This window comes from Rattus norvegicus, chromosome 9 (genome assembly GCF_021556685.1).
Source record: "Rattus norvegicus strain SHRSP/BbbUtx chromosome 9, alternate assembly SHRSP_T2T, whole genome shotgun sequence".
Lineage (NCBI taxonomy): Eukaryota > Metazoa > Chordata > Mammalia > Rodentia > Muridae > Rattus > Rattus norvegicus.
The window spans coordinates 57,963,489-57,986,066 of NC_141542.1; the positions used below are offsets into that span (position 1 = coordinate 57,963,489).

General features: G+C 42.7%; 1 protein-coding gene across 4 annotated transcripts in view; it reads left to right on the plus strand.

The window, feature by feature from the left end:
• Positions 1 to 13,162, plus strand: part of Il18rap (interleukin 18 receptor accessory protein) — a 32,955-nt gene extending 19,793 nt beyond the window's left edge. For all 4 annotated transcript variants that reach the window (XM_087567165.1, XM_087567166.1, XM_087567167.1 and 1 more), the window contains 6 exon segments: positions 318 to 383; positions 1,956 to 2,079; positions 4,350 to 4,501; positions 5,393 to 5,530; positions 9,052 to 9,225; positions 9,940 to 13,162. In XM_087567165.1, the coding sequence (XP_087423291.1) occupies positions 318 to 383; positions 1,956 to 2,079; positions 4,350 to 4,501; positions 5,393 to 5,530; positions 9,052 to 9,225; positions 9,940 to 10,442 (1,157 nt within the window). In that variant the 3' untranslated portion in view covers positions 10,443 to 13,162.
• Positions 13,163 to 22,578: the final 9,416 nt, after the last annotated feature.

The following is a 22,578-nucleotide window of genomic DNA, read 5'->3' on the forward strand; positions in this document are numbered from 1 at the left end:
CTTCTCCACACTAGAATTACAAACACATGCACCATGCCCATGGGGTGGGTGCGGTATTTTGAGAGTCCCATGGATCAAGCTCAGGTCCTCATGCTGTTGTAAGCACTGTGCCAGCTGAGCTCTCACCCCAGCCCTAAAGAAGTGACTTTCTGAGTGGCTATTTCAATTTCAAGATGTATGTCTTCTGGGTAAAGTAAAAAAAAAATCAAAATCAAAAGGAGCACCAAGGTCTTATATCGGCGTTGACATATTATCCCCAAGTCTTCAGTGAGCGGGCCTTCTCAACGAAAAGGGTGATTTTTGTTTTCAACTTTCAGATGAGGACACCAATGTGAAGCCGGACATTCTGGATCCCGTTACAGACACTCTGGACGTGGAGCTTGGTAAGCTGCCTGGTTATTACCATCCCTGGATGACCCTGTGCTCCAGGGAATGGGTCAGAGTGACATAAAGAGTGATTAGACTTTGGAGCGAGAGTATTCGCTGTGTACCGTCACTTGGTCCTGACTGGTTTTGTTGTCCCCCCGACCGCATGTCTTCTTAATCTTGAGTCTCAGTCATCAGTCAGATTTGCCCCTCACTATGTCATCCTGATCTTCCATTGAGGTAGCCTGAGGAAACATTCTATCTGAGTGCCCGGCGAGCTAAAGAAGATGAACTGTTTTTATATTTTAGATGCCTAGGTTTCCATTTAGGTCATGTGTAGGAGTTTAGCCAGTTAATGTTAACCCCTGTGACTATGACTCTTGGTCTATTCCTTGAGACCTTTATAGAAGAATACTTCAACTCTGGCTCAAGTATATTCCAAAGTGGCCCCTTCTTCTGCATCGAGGAGACATTGCCTTTCCTCTGGTTGCCTTTAATTCTGTCAACTGCATTTATTGTTGTACACACAGCCAAGTGGAAATTGTTATGCTTGAAGGAAAATGGTGGTGTTTCAGTGCAATAGTTATTGTTTTAAAGAGAATGACTTCGTTTCAGACAAAGAAATGTAAACAAATTATTATGACAATCTCAGGTCGGTAGGTGGCAGCAGTGGCACATCCTGGGGCTAGAACTAGCAGGGATGAAGAGGAAAAAACAGGATGGTGGAAAGCAGGAAAACACAGCCCGGTTGTGTATAGCATCAGGGAATCTCAAAGCATTGCTAGTGGACAAGATCAAGATCCAAAGATGAGCTTCCAAGTGGATTCCCCACCCATTCATACACAAGTCAGTTCTAAGTGGAAGATAGAGAATCCACACTAGGGGTTGGGGGATGGAGAGGGCAGGAAGACGGAGGGTGGTCCAATAACACGCATGGCGTATCTATCCATCTATTGTGTGGTAGGCCAAATGTCTGAGAATCTAAATGACTTCTTCCCTTAACTGCACACGCCTATACTGAACCTTCTTCTACAAGGCCAATTGATAGCTAGAACCTCAATGATCGTGGAAGGATTGGTTGTAATTGGCCTTGCAGAAGGTTCAGAGTGTGTGTGTGTGTGTGTGTGTGTGTGTGTGTGTGTGTGTGTGTGTGCTGTTCTTATTTATTTATTTATTTATTTATTTATTTAAATTCTGTTCTTTAAAGGAATTTCCATTCACAGTAACCTCATGACCTTGACTCAGTATGTGAATATTAGCTAGTCAAATGATCTTTTCGATGTGTCTTACACATCATTACTAATGTTTAAGATGAGGTTGAAGAGTAGCCTGTTCATAGGGCTTCAACTTGATTGTGAATTTCCTCATGCTAGGGACATAGCGACACATAGTTGAGATATACAACTTAGCCACAGGGGGCAATTGTAAGCAGAATCATGTTGCTAAGTAAGATGTGTTAATGATTTGCTATTTCTGGTGCCCACTTGACTGACGACTGCCTGCATCCTGATGCAGCCTTCTGGTCTTTTCCATTACATCAATGTTCTGACATGCTCTCTTCCTTTTTTTCTTGACCTCTGCATTTTCAGGAAAGGCTTTTACTCTACCCTGCAGAGTACAGTTTGGCTTCCAAAGATATTCAAAGCCTGTAATAAAGTGGTATGTCAAAGAATCTACACAGGAGTGGGAAATTTCAGAATTTGTGGAGAAAAGGTAAGAAAAAGATTGTGACCCAAACTAGTGATTTTATACCTTTAGAAATAGCTGAAACAGAGTTTATGGTGGTGGGGTAGCCACTAGTGCCTACTAGTGGGGAAAATAAAAATACATAAATGCTATCTGTCTGTCTGTCTATCTATCTATCTATCTATCTATCTATCTATCTATCTATCTATCTATTTATCTATCTATCTCTTGCCTCTCATCTATAATATTTATTTAAAACCCAGAGGTACTCCATTTCTCATGGCACCATAAAGTAAAGTACGTATACAGAACTTTCAGTCAATGGTGGAACCACATACAAGAATGGTCCCCTAAGACTGTATCACTTAGTGATGTTAGAGATATATTGCCAATGTTAAGTGTCCTGTGATGTTTGCACAATGGTTTAAAACACCCTAGACTGTTTAAAAGTGTTTCTAATTTAATTTAATTTTTGGAGGCAGGGTCTTATGTATCTCAAACTCTCTATATAGGAGAAATGTGAACGTCTTAAATGCCGGAATTACAGGCACATGCTACCACATTTTCTGTATGTTTGGGATTGAACCCAGAACCTCGTGCGCACTAAGCCAGCACTCTACCCTCTGAACAATAGTCAAAGCTTTCATATTTTGTCTTGGTACCAGGGACCATCCACTGTGCCGAGCATGTACTCTACGCTAAGCCAAATTCTCAGCCCATAGAGGGGGTTGAAAACAAACGAGAGAGGGTGAATCCTACCCCACCAGGTCTTCAACTCCACCTCTGTCTTCATGCAGTGTGTTAAGGAAATGGCACCATAGCACAGATTCTGACAAAAGAGAATTGGTGATGTGCTTATGAAGCGGTGGAGTCTTAGAGCGGCGGATATCTATCTTGGAATGCTAGCAAGCTGAAACATTTTATGATAACTAGACTTCATTTATTGTTATCTATGGCTAACAGACACCCCAGAAGTTATGGGAGAGGGGAGTTGACCAGTTGAAAGGAAAACTGTAGAACTTTGTAGAAAATTGTAGAGCCAAGCCATCCAATGTCTAGAAAAGTAAGTCTCTATCCTAGAGTCAAAGAGCTGGGGACCATCATGGCCAGTCAGACACATCAATAGAAAATGTGTCCTCCCAATTTTCTACATTAGTCTCCCCCTAAAAAAAGAAACCACAGAATGTTCTTTAGTTTTTCAAGGATTTCACTGAGCACATGTACTATTTTGAAAATCGGAGATTAAACAGTAGAGGAAAGATTTTACTAAGGGAAACGTCATTTGGAAAGAAGTTCTAAGATCGAGGAAAACATTGTAATTTCAAAGTGATGCTGCATGAGAGTCTGTGTAGGAGAAGTGAGGCAGAGTCCACAGCAGCATAACTTATCTGAACACGGTCCAATGAATGTGTCATTTATGAGATGATTAATGTGGCTAATGAATGATGCAGTTGTAGAAAATGGGGACTAAGTAAATGCAGAGAGTCACAGCATGATGTCACTACTATGGCCAAACACTACTCATCCTCCTCTGAGCCTTACCCCTGACACTACCAAGTCAGGATGTTCATATCATGACTCCTTAGAGTCTGTGTGGTAAGGAAGGAAGAGATTAAAGAGTCCACAGTCAGTGCTCAGCCAAGAACCTGTCAGCCAGCCTCAGGAGGGATTGGGTGTGGTGTGTGTGTGTGTGTGTGTGTGTGCGCGCGCGTGTGTGTAGGTGTGTAGATGTATGTGTAGTATAGATGTGTAGCTGTGTGTACACATGTGTGCACTTGCATTTAGAGGCTAGGGGTAAATCTCAGTTTTTATTCCTCAAAGGCTACTAACCTATTTTGGAGGGCAGAGAATAGAATCTCTTGCTGACTAAAGTAGGCTAACTGGCCAGTGAGCCACAGGGAATCACTTGTGTTTGCCTTCCTGATGCTGGGATTACAAGTACATGTCACCACACCTGGCTTTTTACATGGGTTCTGGGGAATAAATTTAGGCCTTCATGCTTGAGAAGGAAACATTCTACAGACTGAGATTGTTCTTAAATTATTGATATTCTTCATTCCCAAAGGGGAATTCTTATAATAAAGTCCAGAGAAGGGCCACAAGTAACTTTAGTGTAAACCCTTAGCAGATTCTATCACTTGATCAAGAACAAGCCTCTTCTGTCCGTTTCTGATCTCCTGCTGTCTTCTTGTGAGAAATTCGCACTGGCTCCCTGTCAGCCTTCCCAGAGCACACAGCCTCACGAATGGCAGTTGATCTTCCTGAGTGGGTGTGAATTTCTCCCCTCCTTTCCCTAGGATTCAATCCACTTTGAAGAACGAAGTCATTGAACATACTGTCTTCTTGAGAGAAGTCACCCAAAGAGATCTCAGCAGAAAGTTTGTTTGCTTTGCTCAGAACTCCATTGGGAACACAACACGGACCATCCGTCTGAGGAAGAAGGAAGGAGGTAAACCTAGAACCTTGTTCCCAAGGACTGACAACTGTTCTTCTAGAAAGGGGAAGGGGCATTTTCCCAAAGAAGAGCGTCAGTGTTTGCAGTGAATGTTTTCCAGTCACTGAAGTACTTTGCTATGATAGCTCCTGGAAAGTCTTGACCATGGGCGTGCAACTGACTTTGACCTAGGCTTCTTAAGAACTAATTTGTACGTGAGAGAGCCCGCTACTCAACTCACCCAGCTTGTTCGTTCATGCTGTCACCTATCCATGTACCCTTCCCACTTATTCATTCTCTCAAGCACTCAAGTAGCCCATCCATCACACCCACACTACAAGAATTACCAGCCCTGCCTACCCATGCCCACTGTGGCAGGCCCATTGTGCAGACATCACTTTCTTTGCTGTTGCCTCAGCTGGCTTCCAGAGAACATGACAACAGCTAGGAGAAACACCCAATGAGGAACAGTTCAATCATTAACAAGATTTCCAGGGATGAGGTTGGGTCAGTCGATGACTGGAACACATCCCAGTGTAAATGTCCTCTAGCCATAGCGTGACACTGTGAGCATGCCGTGATGCTGGCTTTCCTATGTAGATCCCTTATTTATAAGATGAATCATGGAGAGTGCAGGATGATGCTGATGTAATTCCTGGTCTAGAAATGTTTAGACGTAGGTGGGGATGAGCACACACAAATGTAATTTATAACAGGCAACAGGAAAGATACAAATGAGCCAAGTAGACATTCATAGGAATAAAAATAAATGGCTCGGCCTTGCGGGTCAGCTCATCAGGAATTTCCCATCCAGACTTAAGATGACAGAGGTGGGGCAATGGTTTCTATTACATAATAGGTGTGTTGGTCCAGATGTGTTTTCTCAGAGCTCTGTGTTTCCCTTAGTGGTGTTTCTATACATCCTCCTCGGCATGACTGTGATGCTGGTGGGTGTACTGGTGGCAGCTGCTTTGCTCTACTGGCACTGGATTGAAGTTGTCCTGCTGTGCCGAACCTTCAAGAACAAAGATGAGACTCTGAGGGGTAAGATCACCCCTGGCATGCCACTCTCTGACTAGGAGACACGGCAATGTGTGTGTTACTCCCGACCTATTGGCTTTCTTCTCTTAGAGCTGTCTTAGATATGATTTCATGTGTCTCCTGCCAGTCAGAGCAGCTCATGGGAGAAGTCAGAGGTAGCTAATGCCTGATAGGCAGTGTCTTATTGTGCAGGCTTAACAACTTCTTTTCTCCTTCTCCTTCTCCTCCTTCTCCTCCTTCTCCTCCTTCTCCTCCTTCTCCTCCTTCTCTCCTTCTCTCCTTCTCCTTCTCCTTCTCCTTCCTCCTCTTCCTCCTCCTCCTCCTCCTCCTCCTCCTCTTCCTCCTCCTCCTCCTCCTCCTCCTCCTCCTCCTCCTCCTCCTCCTCCTCCTCCTCCTCCTCCTCCTCCTCCTCCTCCTCCTCCTCCTTCTTCTTCTTCTTCTTCTTCTTCTTCTTCTTCTTCTTCTTCTTCTTCTTCTTCGTTTTTCTCCTGCTCTGGCTTTATACCAGGGAATATTGAAGAAAGTCCAGCTCATTCTACTTACCAGAAACCTTGTAGTGTAGTAGACACTTTTGTGGGATTTATGGGACTTGGAAATATTCTCTCTGCTAACCAATCTGAGGTAATTCAGCAAACAGCAGCTTTATGTCCTGCCTTCCTTGTTCATAAAACAGGACTGTAACAGCATCAGACAACCTTCAGACTGGTACCTCAGTATGTAGAGACTTGGTCTGGTCGGCAATGGATGTCCCTTGAGGATGAAGCACATGCCATGCCTAGGTATTAACTATTGCCTTCCTCACAGCCCCCTTAGAGGAAGGCGAAGCTACAAACTTCATATTAGACCACCTGAAGAGGCTGTATCTTGACTTTGAATCTGTAAGTCTGGTTTTAGGGAACCGATCACCTGGTTTATCACCCCATGAAAACAAGACACAACAGGCTAGGGATGTGTCCCAAACAAGTGTAAGTTGTACAAAATACCAGTCCTATTATTAATAATGACGCTTCTGTCAATTCACCAACAAGACACCGTCATAATACCCATCCTGTTGTCTGGGCTAGAATACCGCCTTAAGCTTTGCTGGCCTTGGAAAGTCTCTGGTTGGCATATTTGCAGTATTAACTCTCGAACAACTCTGCTGCTTGGAGCAGTAGGTCTGCCTGTGGTATAAACACCCTCACTGGAAGGTTGCTCCTGAGGCCAGTGGCTTTTGTAGGCTGAAGTAACAGGCACCCAGAAAAGGAATGTTCCAGGTCTGAGTTCAATCCCCAACAAAACAAACAAACAAACAAAAAAACCAAACAAACAAAAAACTAATAAGTACATGCACTTCATCTTTCTTTAGATTGATTATTGGTAACATCCTTTGAGATCTATAAGCCAACAATGTTTTCAGAATTTTTGTTTAATTAGCCTTTTTTACCTGAATGGGACAAATGCCTAATCAGTCTTCCCTAGGTAAGTCCACACTTCTTTCACTGAACTTTTTTTTTAACCTTAAGATTCTAGGGTTTGTGAAGTGGAGTCATTTGGCACGGAACTTTCAAAGTTGTTGGTTGTTGTCGTTTCTCTTTTTAACTGTGGTTTGCTCAGAATTGGGTTCTCGAGCACAGGGATCCAGCGCCCTCTGCTGGTCAAATGGATATTTGTTTTCAAAATGAAAGCCCAAGCAAGAGTTCATTGTGAAGGTGTAAACTTCATAAATAATAATACTGGAGGACATACGTAGGTCCTCTAACACCACACTCTGTAATGCCATTACTAAATAAGTTTATCTTTTGAATTATAGAAAACTGCGGTTTTACAAAATGATGGGAGGAATAGAAGTAACTATGGTTTGTTACACCTTTTTAATTAGCTTTTAAAAACATCTATTGATATTCACCCACCCCCTTTTCTCCTTCCTCTTCCTCAGCAAAGGTGCCCTCGTTTTTTAACCCTTTCTCCATACTACCCGTGTCCCCCTTTCCCCCTCCCCAGAGCTTCATCTTTACCCTTACCTCAAAGTCTCACGTTTGAACACACCAGCACTTAACCTGCAGGCCACACTTCAGAGTCTCCTCCTTCCTATACGGGCAGTTGAGTACCTCACAAACCAGCTTCTGGAGCTTTGGGGGCCCTGAGCCTTGTGTTTTATTTGTAGATGGTAGTCAATCCTTGAGGTGTCTCTCTTGACTTCCATTGGATGAATACACTGCCGACTGGCGTGAGACAGCACTTCTGGCCAGAGACACTATTTACTTCTAAGAACACTGTAGATGGAGGTTATGGGATGGCCTGAAATATAAACTCAAGCCGCTCCATCCCAAACCCTGTGAGTTAATATAACAGGAGAACTGGGTGAGAGCCAGAGACTCTAGCCTGGCATATTTGTTATCTGATGCAACCATTGACATCCTCCAAGGGGATTCTCCTCTGATCTCACCTCACAGCAGATACAAGTACTGTCGCATGACATGGCACTTCGTGACGAGGGTACATTCAAATACATGTACACTTAGATCATGTTTCTTTGTAGAAACAAAATGTAGTGTGCTTGTATAAACCTAGACGGTGTAGCCTACTAAACAGAATGTTGTGGAGAGTGTGTGTAGATAATTGCTACACTACAATAGTACACTATCACTACACAGTGGTTACTAGATATGTAAATATAGAAAACCCTTCTACTCCTATGTTTAGATGAACAAAACAACCAACACCCAATTAAGCAGAAGAGAGCATTTATCCAATTGTGAGACTCGTTAAAGGCCTGGTATGTGAGGCTGTGGATGGCATTGTAGGGCAAACGCTGCTTGGAATCAGGAGTGTGTTCCTCAACTATGGCAAGTGGAGTGCAACCAATGTTCAGGCCAGCGACACAGTCACGTGTTGTGTACGGGAATGGCCAGAGGGCTATGTGTCTGCATGCTATCTGTGCATGTAGAGGACCACACCAGCACTCCTGCACATGGGAGAAACATGATGTGCTAGGATGCCATGATGTGATGACCATAGCATCAAAGGTCAATAGGAGTCACCTGCGTGTTGCTAACTTCCGGAACCTCCACTTTGACGGAGCCCACTGTTAACCGAACCGTCCATTGCTGCTTCGTGGCTGTAAGTGTGCTGCCATCTCCTAGTGGATCCTGGATCCAGATCTTAACAGCACTTGCTTTCTGGTTATTATCACACTTTAACAGAGCAGTCTCCTCTTTGATGTGCGACTAATGAGCTAGAAACATTGCAGATACGAAGGACGACACCCTCCGGAGCACACGAGATTCAATCATGGGAGGCCCCAGCTGTTTGATCTCTCCCCATCGAGGACACAGGGGCGCTTCATAAGTTAATCATTGGGTTTTATACGGACAATCAAAACCACTCTGTTGTTGGTTTTAAGATGGATATGTCTGCTGGCTTTGTTTTTGATTCCTTTATCCATTTACCGTACGCTCCAAACACCTGTGTAGACCATGATAGTTTTTTAAAAAAGAAAAAAAAGGGGGGCTTTGGTTTTACTTGTTGTTTCCTTTCTGTAGATAAGAAGGAATTTGATGCATTTGTATCCTATGCAAATTGGAGCTCTCCTGAGACTGAAGCCACAGGATCTCTGAGTGAGGAACACTTGGCTCTAAATCTTTTCCCGGAAGTGCTAGAGAACACATATGGATACAGCTTGTGTTTGTTTGAAAGAGACGTGACCCCAGGGGGAGGTAGGTCTTGTCTGCCAAGGAACCAACTAGAACACAAAGAGTCACCCACCGTAGATCTGAGCTTCTTCTGTCACACCTTCATCTTGATACATGTCTTCTGTGTTTTCATTTTATTGTGAGCTTAGATCACGGGCAGGAACGTGGAAAATTGTGCTCCAGAGATATGCTCTGTCTTCCAGGAATTCTATTTTCAGGAGAATAATAAATAATGAGAGGGCCTTGGGGAAACCACCTAGGCTTTCCCTGGACTCTTCGTGGGAAATTACCACTCTCATCTTGAAAACATGGCCTCTCTGGCTTCTAGAATCCTGTTCCAGCAGGAGGTGTAGCAGGCCTCTCACTGGATGTCATACATGACCCATCCAGGCCTCCAATGCCCTGCTCTCTCTCTGTCCACAAGTTGCTTGGGGAGTACCATGTTCCTCAGTCATGTTCTGACGTTATTTAGGTGGTTTATGTGGTGTTTTAAGGCAGCAGAATACAGGGACAGTCAGTTGTGGGTATTGTCACATATTTTCAACAGTTCAGAGTATGACAACAACGGGGGCTGGGGGAGGGGGAGGTGGTGGGGTCCTTTCTCCTTATCTCTTTGCCCAAGTATCCAAGTTAGAAGAAACCCTCCAGACATCTCTGGAAGTTTCAAAATTGTTGTGACTCAAGTTTTAATGATATCCATTGAAAGTCATTAATTTATTTATTTTTGTTTGTTTCTAGTATATACTGACGACATTGTGAGCATCATTAAGAGAAGCCGAAGAGGAATATTTATCCTGAGTCCCAGATACATCAATGGACCCCGTGTCTTTGAACTACAAGCAGCAGTGAACCTTGCCTTGGTTGATCAGACACTGAAGTTGATTTTAATTAAGTTCTGTTCCTTCCAAGAGCCAGAATCTCTTCCTTACCTTGTCAAAAAGGCCCTGCGGGTTCTCCCCACAGTCACGTGGAAAGGCTTGAAGTCGGTTCACGCCACTTCTAGGTTCTGGACCCAAATACGTTACCACATGCCCGTGAAGAACTCCAACAGATTTATTTTCAACTGGCTCAGACTTATCCCGAAGGGCTTTTCCCCTGAGAAGGACCTAGCAATGCAGAAACCCTTGGGAGGAATGCCCAACTCGGGAAACAGCCATGGAGCTCAGAACAGAACGCCCGATGCAGGGAACAGACACGGAGCTCAGAACCTCCTTCTCTCCAGCCACCAGAAGAGGTGCTGATGGGCAGAACTTGCTGAGAGGATCAGGCTGACAGAAAATTGAACCTTTCTGCTCTCAGTGCCCAGCGAGCTTGACAGGCAGTGGAATGAAGCAGCATCTGTGGTTTTAGGGTCTGAGTTCCTGGAAAGGACACGGACACACACACACACACACACACACACACACACACACACACACACACACAGAGAGAGAGAGAGAGAGAGAGAGAGAGAGAGAGAGAGAGAGAGAGAGAGAGAATATGCTCCAGACCTCTGCCTTGCACTCAGCACACATTTCCCTGAGAGTTTCCAAGAGTTTCTGTTGAGCAGAATCAACAGAAATAGCTCCGTGGGCTGTCTAACATGCCTGCATGCCTGTTTTGCACTATATGCATGAATTTATCATATGTTTGCATGTATATGCAGTCAGATAAATAGGATTTTATTTTGTTGGATACCAGTGATTGGAACTCCATCTAAAGCCCTTTGGTAAAGAAATTTCGCTGTTTGCTTATTCCACTCTACAGAGGAGAAACGTAGAAGGTGAGACAGAGCACAGAATAGGTATGATCTCCTGGGTCCCGATGGGACATGACCACTTTGAAGGCATGAACTAGGTATGTGTTCCTAGACCCATTGATGACTAATGTGCATGGGGTCCTTTGTTGGCAGAACATGTTGTGACTCACAAATGCTTTTAGTGAGCTCATCTGAGTCTGAGCTTAGAAAGGTGCACTGTAGAATGATGGACATTCCCCTTGGGACTAAGTGAGAGTTGTGCTTCTTTCCTGCTCAGTACTGTAAGTGAAAGTCACATCCCAAGCCACTATCACCAGAAAAATTACATGCTCAACACTCAGAGTGTCAAAATTTTGAGTCCAAGTTCTTCTAAATCGTGTATAACAGAGAGGACAGAACCCTTCTCTTGGTTGGTAGTCTCTACAGGATTAGGTTTAGGAACGGGATAGAGCTAATTACAATCTCTCCTTGTTTTCTTGGCTAGAGACCTTTGGGTAGAAATCAAATCTTACCCGAGTCTCTGCAAGTAGAGACTAATTTGTCCCAGATCATTAGTTCAATTAAGAGACAAGGAATGGATTCGCAGCTATCTACAACCCGGAGAGTCTGAGCCATAAGTGTACACATGGGTTGACAAGCAACAAGAGTACAGCAGAAGCCATACCTCTCAGAGCCATTTACTGGCTGAGAGTAGACCCTGTATGGACACTGCTTGACTGAGTTGTCTTAGGGGGAAGTCTTCCTTGGTAACAGGATGATGTGTTGAAGGGCCAGGGCTTCATTTTGATTAGCAAGATGAATTTGATGCTCATAAGTTGGTCTGTCGCTAAAAACAAGGTTTTAGTTGAGGTGGCCGTTTATGACCTTTGAATGTCACCTTTCCTGATGGAATAGGGTGGCTTTTCCTGTGGGCAGTAAGGCAGCACCTCATGAACTGGCTCCCACATCACAAGTCACATCCACTGCAGACTGACCGAATGAGGTCCACAGGCAGAGTGGGTCATCCCCTGACATCTGCCCATTTGGTGCCTGTGTGAAATGCTCTTCTGATCCTCCTTCGCAGAAGAACCACATCATAAAAACCACTTTGGCTTTGGCGCTAAGCAGCATCCTGGCTGGAAATCTCAGAGCTAAAGAGGAACCAAAGAGCATAAATTATCCCTGGAGGAAGTTTTTGTGGGAAGGACTGCTGTGGGATCGCAGTGGGGAGGAACCCACACTTGTTGAACCACTGTGCCCTGGCTAAGGCCAGATTTCCTGGGTTCCTTGTCAGCCTCTCCCTGAGATCATAGACTCAGAAACCTTTTCTGGCCAGTGCAGCCAGGTTTATGTTGTTCCAAGATAACTGAGTGCGCAAGCCTTTGGCTTTACAGCACCTCAGACTTGTATATCCATGGAAGCAAAAAGACCCATTCAATCCATGAATGCCCTCTTTCCCGTAGCGATGTCCAGTGAGCATGACAAGTTTGCATCTAGGGCAAAATGTTACTATTATTTACCCTGTGCATATCAACTAAAACAAGGGAAATAATTGAAACAAAATCCCTATGTGTGCGAGATTTTGGCTGAGCGACTAGACTCAGTAGAAAGCAAAGCCCTGTTTTCTGACTGCACCATCTAGATGAGGAGGCCATGTATCCTGCCTCTTGTTTTACACACACTGCACAAATACAATGGTTGCAATGCTTTATTTCAGTATAAAAAGGGAAGCATTGTCATTTGAGTGTAGATGCCGTCCTTCCAGGACACACTGCAGACCTGCCCTTATGGACCCTGTAGGGTCTCCTAGACAGTTCTCAGAGTCAGTTCTCAATAGCATTCATGTTATTCCCAAGTTAACACTTCAAGTAATATAAAATAAACACACACAGTCTTGACTAATGGCTTGTTTTATGCCAGCTTGTGATACAAGCTAAGTTCGTTTGGAAGAGGGAACATTGGCTGAGAGAGCGCCCCCACGAGACCAGACTGTGGGCAAGCCTGTGGTACATTGTCTTGATTCACAGTTGATGTGGGAGGTCACAGCTCACTGTGTACATGTCACCCCTGGGCTGGTGGCCCTGGATGCTATGAGTAAGCAGGCTGAGTAAGTCATAAATAGGAAACCAGTAAGCAGCACTCTTCCATGACTCTGCTTCAATTCCTGCCTCTGGATTCATGGCTTGTACTCCTTGCACAATGGATCTGAGAATTGTAAGACTGAATAAACCCTTTCCTCCCCAATTTCCTGTTTTATCTCCTGGTGTTTTATCTCAATAATAGGAACCCTGACCGAGACATTATCCTTTGCATCACGGCTAAACAATCTGGAGAAATGCGTAGGGAAATCACTCTGAGGGCTGGTGAGATCATTCAGTAGGTGAAAAGCTGACCTACTACAATCTCTGGATCCCACCTAGAGGGATAAGGAGAACAAATTCTCAGCATTTTCCCTCTGGCCTCCCTGCACGCCATATTATGTGCAGATGTGTGTACTCTTTCTCCCTCTCCCATCTGCTCACAGGACAATGATGAGTGACATTAAATTTTAAGATGGCAAAAATTCATTTTGAAGACTTCAAAAGGTGAACAAAACCAGGTAGGTTAGAGAAAAATAAGAATCCAAGGCTTATTGGTTTTTCTCCCTTTACCCAGTATTTAATGATCTAGCCTGAGTCAGCCCAAATCTTTCAAGCGGGCATGGGGGCTGACCACAGAGCTGCAGATGAAGCATGAAGATTGAGGAAGGATTCCCTGGCCTTTTGTTCTCTTAGGCTTTCTCATCCCTTCCCTGGGTTCCTGCCCAGACTTTAGACAGTCCAGTATTTGAAGCAAGAATGCCGATAGAGACTTGGGAACCTATTTCTCCAAGGAACGAGAACTATTCCCTTAGGTATAAGAACCTGGAGTCCCTATAGAGTGTAAAGAACTCGTACTGACACTGTTTCTTTCTCTGTGTCCTTTTGCAATTGTGATGTGCATTGAACATTGAGGTTAATAATCACCAATCCTGGCTAGAAAACTGCCAAGAGGAGTAGAGGGAATCTACAAAAATCAAAACATAGTACAGATCTTGCAGACAGAAGAATAGGAGAATAAGGCTACAAGACTCTTTATAGCACCAGGGGGCTCGTCAGCAAGCCTGAATCTGATGCTAAATGTGCTATCGTATGCATTGAGAAACAAGCTGTAGAACTGCGACACTTCCAGCCAGGCTGCCGGGGTGCATGTGGTGAACGCTTTCCATCCTGGCACTCAGGAGGTGGAGACGGGCAGATCTCTGTGAGTTTAAGACCAGCTTGGTTTACATAGTTCTGAAGAGTCAGGACTACAGAGTGAGACCATGTCTCAAAACACAACCCAGCAAAACAAACTGTGACATTGGAAGATGAATTTGGAAGGGCTGGTCCCAGACACTACTACACTGCAGCCATGGCTCGGTTGGAGTTTGTGGCCCTCCTCCCAATTTCCCACCAAAATAACAACAAAATCCATGAAGCTGCAAAGCACAGCAGAGTAAGACAGTGATTAGAAGATCTGTATAACCATGAGGGCAGAGAGAGATCTCAGAAGACATTTTTGCTGCACACATGGGAAGACAGTGTGCTAGATAGCTTCATGTCGAGTTGACATGAACTAGAGCCATCAGAAAGGAAGGAATTTCAGTTAAAAAAATGTTTCTGTAAGATCCAGCTGTAGGGCATTTTCTGGATTAGTGATTGATGACCAAGGCCCAGCTTACTGTGGGCGGGGCCATCCCTGGTCTGGTGGTCCTGGGTTCTATAAGAAAGCAGGCTGAGCAAGCCATGGGGAGAAATCCAATATGCAGAGGTTCTGTTTGAGATCCTATCAGGGCTTCCTTCAGTGATCAACTACAATGTGGAAGAATAATTTCAACAAACCCTTTCCTTCCCAACTTACTCATGTCTCATTGCAATAAATAGTAACCCTAACTAAGGCAACCAGAGTTTGAATACCCAGCCCACATATAAAGACTGGGGCACATGTGGCAGCCATCTTTAATTCTGGCATTCTGGAGACAGGGAATCTCGAAACAAGCTGGTAGCCAGGCTATGGAGATGCCATGTTGAGAGAGAGAGAGAGAGAGAGAGAGAGAGAGAGAGAGAGAGAGAGAGAGAGAGATTGCCTCAGCATATGTAAAAATCAGAGTATCAAGGAAGACTCCCACTTGGGCTCTGGATCTTCATATACACAGGCATATATACCCAAGCATGCACACACAGGAACAGCCTGAACACCTGTGGGTACTGCACAAATGTGAGTGTGTAAACATTCATGAAAAAAAAAACAGTTATGATATTTCCTAGAGGAGCTAGGGCAGAGCCTATGTAGCAATAAGTTATGTACATCTAACTTAAGGAGGTAAACAGACTTTGAAGAAAATGAGAAAGTAATACAATACTACGCTTTAATTTGGTGGCACCCCCACTAAAAGAAATAAAAAGATATTCAAATATTGGTAAAATCCAATAGATAATGGAATACTATTCAACCCAGAAGGACTTTCTCTACAATTCACAACATGGATGGATATAGAGAACATATTAGGTAAGGAAAACAAACAAAAACCCAGTTATGAGAAGACAAACACTGAACGCTTATCTGAAGAATGTAAAATAGTCAAATTCCTAGGAGCAAAGGCTGGAATGGAACTTGGAGGCCAGCATGGATGAGGAGTCACTGCAGGCATGCAGGGTCAGTCCACAGAAATGAACAACGTCTGGTGATCTGTTTTACCATGTTGCATGTATAGTAAGGAACACTGCTCTCAAACTAGGAATTGGTCAGCTAGGGACTTCTAATGTTAACTGTTCGCACCTGGGCAAAATTATAAAAGATTAAGTAATAAAAATGCCCCCTCCTAGAAAAAACAAAAAGAGGGAAAAAGAAGATGAAGAAATATAAGGAAATAAATAGGATTATGATCACAAAATGGTAGACAGAATCTATACATAGTAACATCATATTAAATATCCAATGTCTAAACAATAATTAAAGGCATATTATCAATAATATTTTTAATGAAACAATTTGTTTTTAATGTAAGCTTTCCTTTATATTAAATAGGTTAAAAAAAGATAGATGAATGTAAGTGGGTAGATAGGAATACACAGACACTAATTAACATATAGTTGAAGATCCACATTAACATCAGTTACAAAAAGTTATCAGTATACAGGGTGGTGTCACATTCTGAGAATAATATAGCTTTGTACAAAGCATAATAGGAAAGCAGCCCAGAGATGGCACCACCCACAACCGGCTGGGCCTTTCCTCATCAAACACTAATCAAGAAAATGCTCTATAGATGGACCTTGTGAATGCATTTTCTCAACTGAGGTTCCTTCCTTCAGGTGACTCTAGCTTTTGTCAACTTGACATAAAACTATTCAGCACACTTGTCTTCTCCCAGTTCAGAAACACCTAACAGCTGTGTTTTGGAACACACTGGACAAAACAGTGAATGTCTGAAAGGAGAATTTTAGTATGTGACCTAGAGACTCTTCTTGTGATATTTGGATGAAGAGTGTGGCTGCTTTTTACCCTTGTCTTAAGAGTCTCCCTGAGACTAAGGCAAAGAGATTTTCAATTAATTGATTTGACAAAGGAAGTCTCAAAACAGCCTGGTGTAAATTCTGTTGTGAGATTACTGAAGTTCACTCTTATGAAGAGCGTTTTAATGAAAAGGAGCAATCTGGGAAAAAAATACAAAATGTGTGGTTGAAGTATTAAAGGGGAACCAGGAAGTTGAATGGAGCTAAAGCCTGTGCTCAAGGAGATACACAGATTAAGGGAGTAATGACGTCAGGGCAAGATCCTACCCAGCTAAACTTATTGTTTATGCTTTTGCAGTTGAATAAGAAATTGTTATTTAGGTGTTATTATTACCTGTTAATTGTATTCATTTAGACTTTTAATCTGCAATGAACTACAATCCAGAAATGGGGGACACACTTAAGATCCAGGTTTTGAGGCTGGAAGGACACAGGCTTTTGGTTCATATCTTGAGGAAGAGTGGCCATGGAAAGCTTAGGTCCAGGCAAGGTAATAGTACATGCCTTTAATCCCAGGAGACAAAGCCAAGCAGATCTCTGAGTTCAAAGCCAGCCTAGTACAGAGCATGTATTACCTTAAGAAAAGGTTAAGCCCAGGCATGTACATACCTTTAATCCCAGCATTCAGGAGACAGAGCCATGAAGAACTCTGAGTTCAAGTTCTGTCTACAAAGCAAGTGGCAGGACAGGCACGCTTAAGCAGTGGGGGAGTTGGAGAAGAGAAAGCTATTGGTAATGTAACAGAACAAGGGCGGCCATGGCCTAGCCCAGCAAGCAGCAGGACTGGGCAGCTTTGGCTATGTGGCTCTGGCTTTAAAGTCTAGAATAGAAGGGACTACTGGGATAATGGATGTTAGTTTGCTGGAGCTAAGATAATAGCATTGATTAAGAAGAGACCAGCATCACTGGTGTGAAATCTTCTGGGAATTGTTTTTCTGGGAGCACAAAGAAGCTGTCTATTAGAGACAGTGAGGGTTATACTTCATGCTGCAGCTGGACTTGGTAATATGCAAGGATCACCAGGTGATACTGATTTTGAAGGGATGGAGGGGTCATAATGAACAACTGAGTCTTGGCACTGTGAGAAGCCATGGAAGGCCATTGGTGATGGTGCAGCCTCAGTTTCAGTTGTCATTCCAGGGCTGAAAGGATCATGCAAAGGAATTGAGGCTTGACATGAAGAAAACCTATGAAAGGTTATTGGTGAAGCCTAGGTGCAGCAGAGGACCCCAGCATGTTGGAGATGCCAGTACCATGGGATAATTACCAAAGAACAGCAGTATCAGTGGAGTGAAGTCAACCAGACCCTGAAGCACTATAGAGGGCAGAGATGGAGAAGTGACCCAAGCCCTTTAGATGAGCTCAGAAGATCATGTGTGTATACAAGACATTGAAGCAAGGAGCTGTAACGTTAAAGTTGCCTTGGAGACCCCAAGATGTTAGAGATGCTAGATCTATGGGATACCTGCTGAGGAAAGCTGATGACAGGGAGTGGAACCAGCCCAAGTGTATGAACTTTGCTGCCGCAGATCTGCTAATTGCAGTCAGCAAGAATGAGAGGAGATCCGAAGAGCACCTTGACATCAGTCATGGAAATATGGAGTTGAACCAGCTGGATTTTGGTCTTTCTTTGGTCCAGTATTTCTTCACTATGAAGTTTTGGAATAGTAATGTATATCCTGTGATATTGGAGTTATGTGATCTGCTTTTTAAAAAAATATTAATTTAAATTTTATAGGGGAATACAGTTATGTGATTGGATAAATCTCAGAAGATACTTTGAGCTTTGGAATTCTAACATTGTTGAGCCTGTTACAGAGTATAGGACTTTTGAATTTGGACTAAACATACTTTGTATTATATATTTTATATTATATATAATATAATATATTTTATATTACAAAGTATGTTTATATAATATAAAATATTATATTATATTATATAAACATACTTTATATTATTATATTATATTATATTATATTATATTTATATATTATTATATTATATTTATATATTATATTATATTATATTATATTATTTTATATTATATAAACATACTTTGTATTATATATTTTATATTATATATATTATATTTTTTTTGTATTATATATACTTTGTATATGCTCTTGCTAGGTATGGCCTCCATAGATTCATGTGTTTGAACAAGCCTATGGGGACCAGGGAATGGAATGTGGTGGCTTGAATATACTTGGCGGAGGGAGTGGAACTAATTGGAGGTGTGGACTTGTTGGAATAAGTGTGGCCTTTTTGGAGAATGTGTGTAACTATGGGGGTGATCTTTGACACCCTCTTTCTAGCTACCTGTGAGACAGTTTCTCCTGCTTGTAGTCAGATCAAGATGTAGAACTCTTGGCTTCTTTTCCGGCATAGTGGCTGCCTGAACAATGCCATGCTTCCTGCCCTGATGATAATGGACTGAACCTCTGAAACTGTAAGCCAGTCCTAATTAAATGTTGTCCTTTATAAGAGTTCTTTTGGTCATTGTGTCTCTTTCCAACAATGGAAGCCTAACTAAGACAGTGGTATTAGTTAGTACATGGAAGCTGGTTTAAAATTCAAAGTCTTTCCATGGAACCCTCCACTGTAAGAAGGAAAATCCATGTGATCAAATTAAGCAATTCCAAAACAGGAAATTCCCAGCAATCCCTGTAGAACTTTCCAGGTACTGAATTAAACTTACTTATTATGAAAATAAGATCTAAACACAGAAAAGCAACCAATCAAACCATTGCAGCTGTAGATGAGAGAGAATATGCTCTGTATATGTTATGATGGTTTGAATGTGCTAAGCCCAGGGAGTGGTACTATTTGGAGGTGTGGCCTTGTTGGAGGAAGTGTGTCATTGTGGGTGTGGACTTTAAGACCCTCATCCTAGCTTCCTGGAAACCTCTCTTTTTAGCTGCCTTCAGATCAGGATGTAGATCTCTCAGCTTCTCCAACCCCATGTCTGCCTGGATGCTGCCAAGCTCCCACCTTGATGATAATGAACTTAACTCTGAACCTGTAAGCCAGCCCCAATTAAATGTTGTCCTTATGAGAGTTACCTTGGTCATGGTGTCTCTTCACAGCACTAAAACCTGGATTAAGACAGATGTATTTTGTTCTTCTTATCTTGTTGCCATGACAAACTCTTACAGTTGAAGACTGCAAACCATCCCAACAGGCATTTTCTTGATTCCCCTCTCAATAGCAGTTAGGACAAGCATGAGCAAAATAACATGTTAATGTCACTGAGTAGTAAGTATAAATACAGACTATACCAAAATAGTTGTCTGATTCTTTATAAAGTTCAACAACAATTTAATAACAGAGAAAACTCTAAGCACATAGTGTGAGATCAACAGGGTATCACCATGTATTACATACGATGTATTATATATTGTATCTGTAGTATGCAAATGCGAAGTCTTTTATATGAGGAAATGAGTCATGCTTCTTACAAGACTGAACTCAACATGAAATAGAGATCTTTTTAAAAAACCTAACTGTATAAAGTTTAGAAGAAAAAACCCAACCCAAGTGTAAACATATAAAGTTTAGAAGAAACTCAGCCAGTATTGAGGCAAAGGCCTCTTAGGTATGACACTAAAGCATGTTTCATAAAAGAAAAGAGGGTGCACTGGAGTTCTACAAAACTGAACATTTTATTCTGAACTAATTTTGAACAAGTGGAAATCTTCAAGAGCCCTATATTTAACAGAGGAATGTAGAGATCTCTTCAAATTAACTCTTATCATGAAAATTCTTCTTCTTCTTCTTCTTCTTCTTCTTCTTCTTCTTCTTCTTCTTCTTCTTCTTCTTCTTCTTCTTCTTCTTCTCCTTCTTCTTCTTCTCCTCCTCCTCCTTCTTCTCCTTCTTCTTTCTTCCTCCTCCTCCTCCTCCTCCTCCTCCTTCTTCTTCTTCTTCTTCTTCTCCTTCTCCTTCTCCTTCTCCTTCTTCTCCTCCTCCTCCTTCTTCCTTCTTCACTTTCTTCTTCCTCTTCTCATTCTGTAATTTTTTATTTTTCTTCTTCTTCCTCCTCTTCTTGTTTTTCTTATTGTTATTGTTCTTCTATTACTACTATTGCTGCTGCTGCTGCCACCACCACCACCACCATCACCACTACTACTACTACTACTACTACTACTACTACTACTACTACTACTATTTGTTTTTCTTGCTCCTCTTGTCATCTTCCTCCTTTTTCTTGCAGATACAAACCTTAAATGAACAATTAACTGTAGGCAGTTTCCAAATGGAAAGAAACATATGAAAATATATATAACACCACCAGGATAATGAAAAACCACCATGACAGAGAAATTCCTCCATGCAGATGCCTAACTTCAGGAGATTCAGAAAGGCACCATGGGACAGGTGCCTGTCTTGCAAAACCCATGAGCAAATCTGCTACGTATCACACTCCTTAATATTTGCTCTGAAAATAAAAACTATGTTTTCATAAAAACCACACACAGATATTTGTGGCAGCTTTATTTATAATCATCAATACCTGAAATAAATTTCTTGGCTATCATCTGGGATGTAGCAGCTTGTGTCCAGGCAAAGACAGTGCCCTGCTTTTAGTACTGTGTCAACTTGACACAGGTTAGAGTCCAGCGAGAAGGGACTTCAGCTGAGAAAATATCCCCATCAGATTCATCCGTAGGCAAGTCTGGGAGGTATTTCCTTGATTGGTGATTGTTGTAGGTTTGTCCACCCCACTGTGGGTGGCGCCACCTTATGGGTAGATGGCCTTGGCTCCTATAAAAAAGAATGAGTTAGGTTTTTCACCGATACTATGACCAAGGCAACTCTTGTAAGGGACATTTAATTGGTGCTGGTTTATACTTTCAGAGATTTAGTCATCATCATGGGGGGAAGCATGGCAGCATCTAGATATATATGGGGCTGGAGGTGTTAGAAATTCTACATCTTGATCCAAAGGCATCCTGAAGGCTGACAATGCTCAGGCAGATGGGAGGAAGCTCTCTTCTGAAATCTGTAGAACATGAGTATAGGAGAGGACCTCCAAAGCCCACCACCAAGTAACACACTTCCTCCAACAAGGCCACACCTCCTAGCAATCCCATTCCTTATGGATCGAGCACATTCCAACCATGAACAAGCCAAGAGGAGCAAGTCAGTGAGCCCCGCTCCTCCACGGCCTTCTTCGCTTCAGTGCCTGCTGCCAGGTTCCTGTCTGAGTTTCAGCCCTGACCTCATGCAATGGTGGACTGTGGCATTGAACCGTAAACTGAAATAAACCCTTTTCTCCTCAAGTTGCTTTTGGTCAAGGTGTTTTACCACAGCAACAGTAAGCAAACTAATACTTGTAGCCACTTAAAAATAGTACATTTTAGTCTAAATAGATAGTAATTTCCCTGTGATAAGAGAACTCCAAGGAGACCCTCAGGACTGAGGAACAATACAAAGGCAAAAGAAAAACTTAAAAAGCATTCCTCTCCCCATACTGCACCTTCTACCCTGCCACTGTGACCCTGGGGACTGAGAGACCAGACCAACTCCATCTTGCATTAAAGCTCCATCTTAGAAATCGTGACCTAAGGTTGAACTCGAGTTAACCAATAAGCCTAGAGATAGCACTAGTTTCCAGGTCACTCCCTAATAACCACCAATGAGGAGGAAAGCAGTTTATGGTTTGGCTCCCAGCACCAGCCAATCATTTTAAAGGGCAACAAATTCCAAAATAGTCCCCACCCCGACCAGATGTGAGCCAAGCTGGAAACCCCCTTGCTTGTTTGCTTGCCCCTATAAATGCTTGCTTGAAACTGGGCTTAAGGCTTCACCCTCCTGTTTTGCTGCATCAGTAATGATAGTGTAGCCCAAGCTTGAGCTTAAATAAAGACCCTCATATTATTGCATCAGAATCAGCTCCTTAGTGGTCTTTTGGGGTTCGCGAAACATGCACAACAGGGGCCATATGGCGAAGAAGGGCATCCAAACCCACACTGGACTGTAAGGAATGAGAAACAAATTCTGAGTGCCATTGGCTGTATTGTAGTCTAAACTGACTGGGCCCTCAAAAGAGAGAAGTCGCTTCCTTCCTTTATATGCTGCATG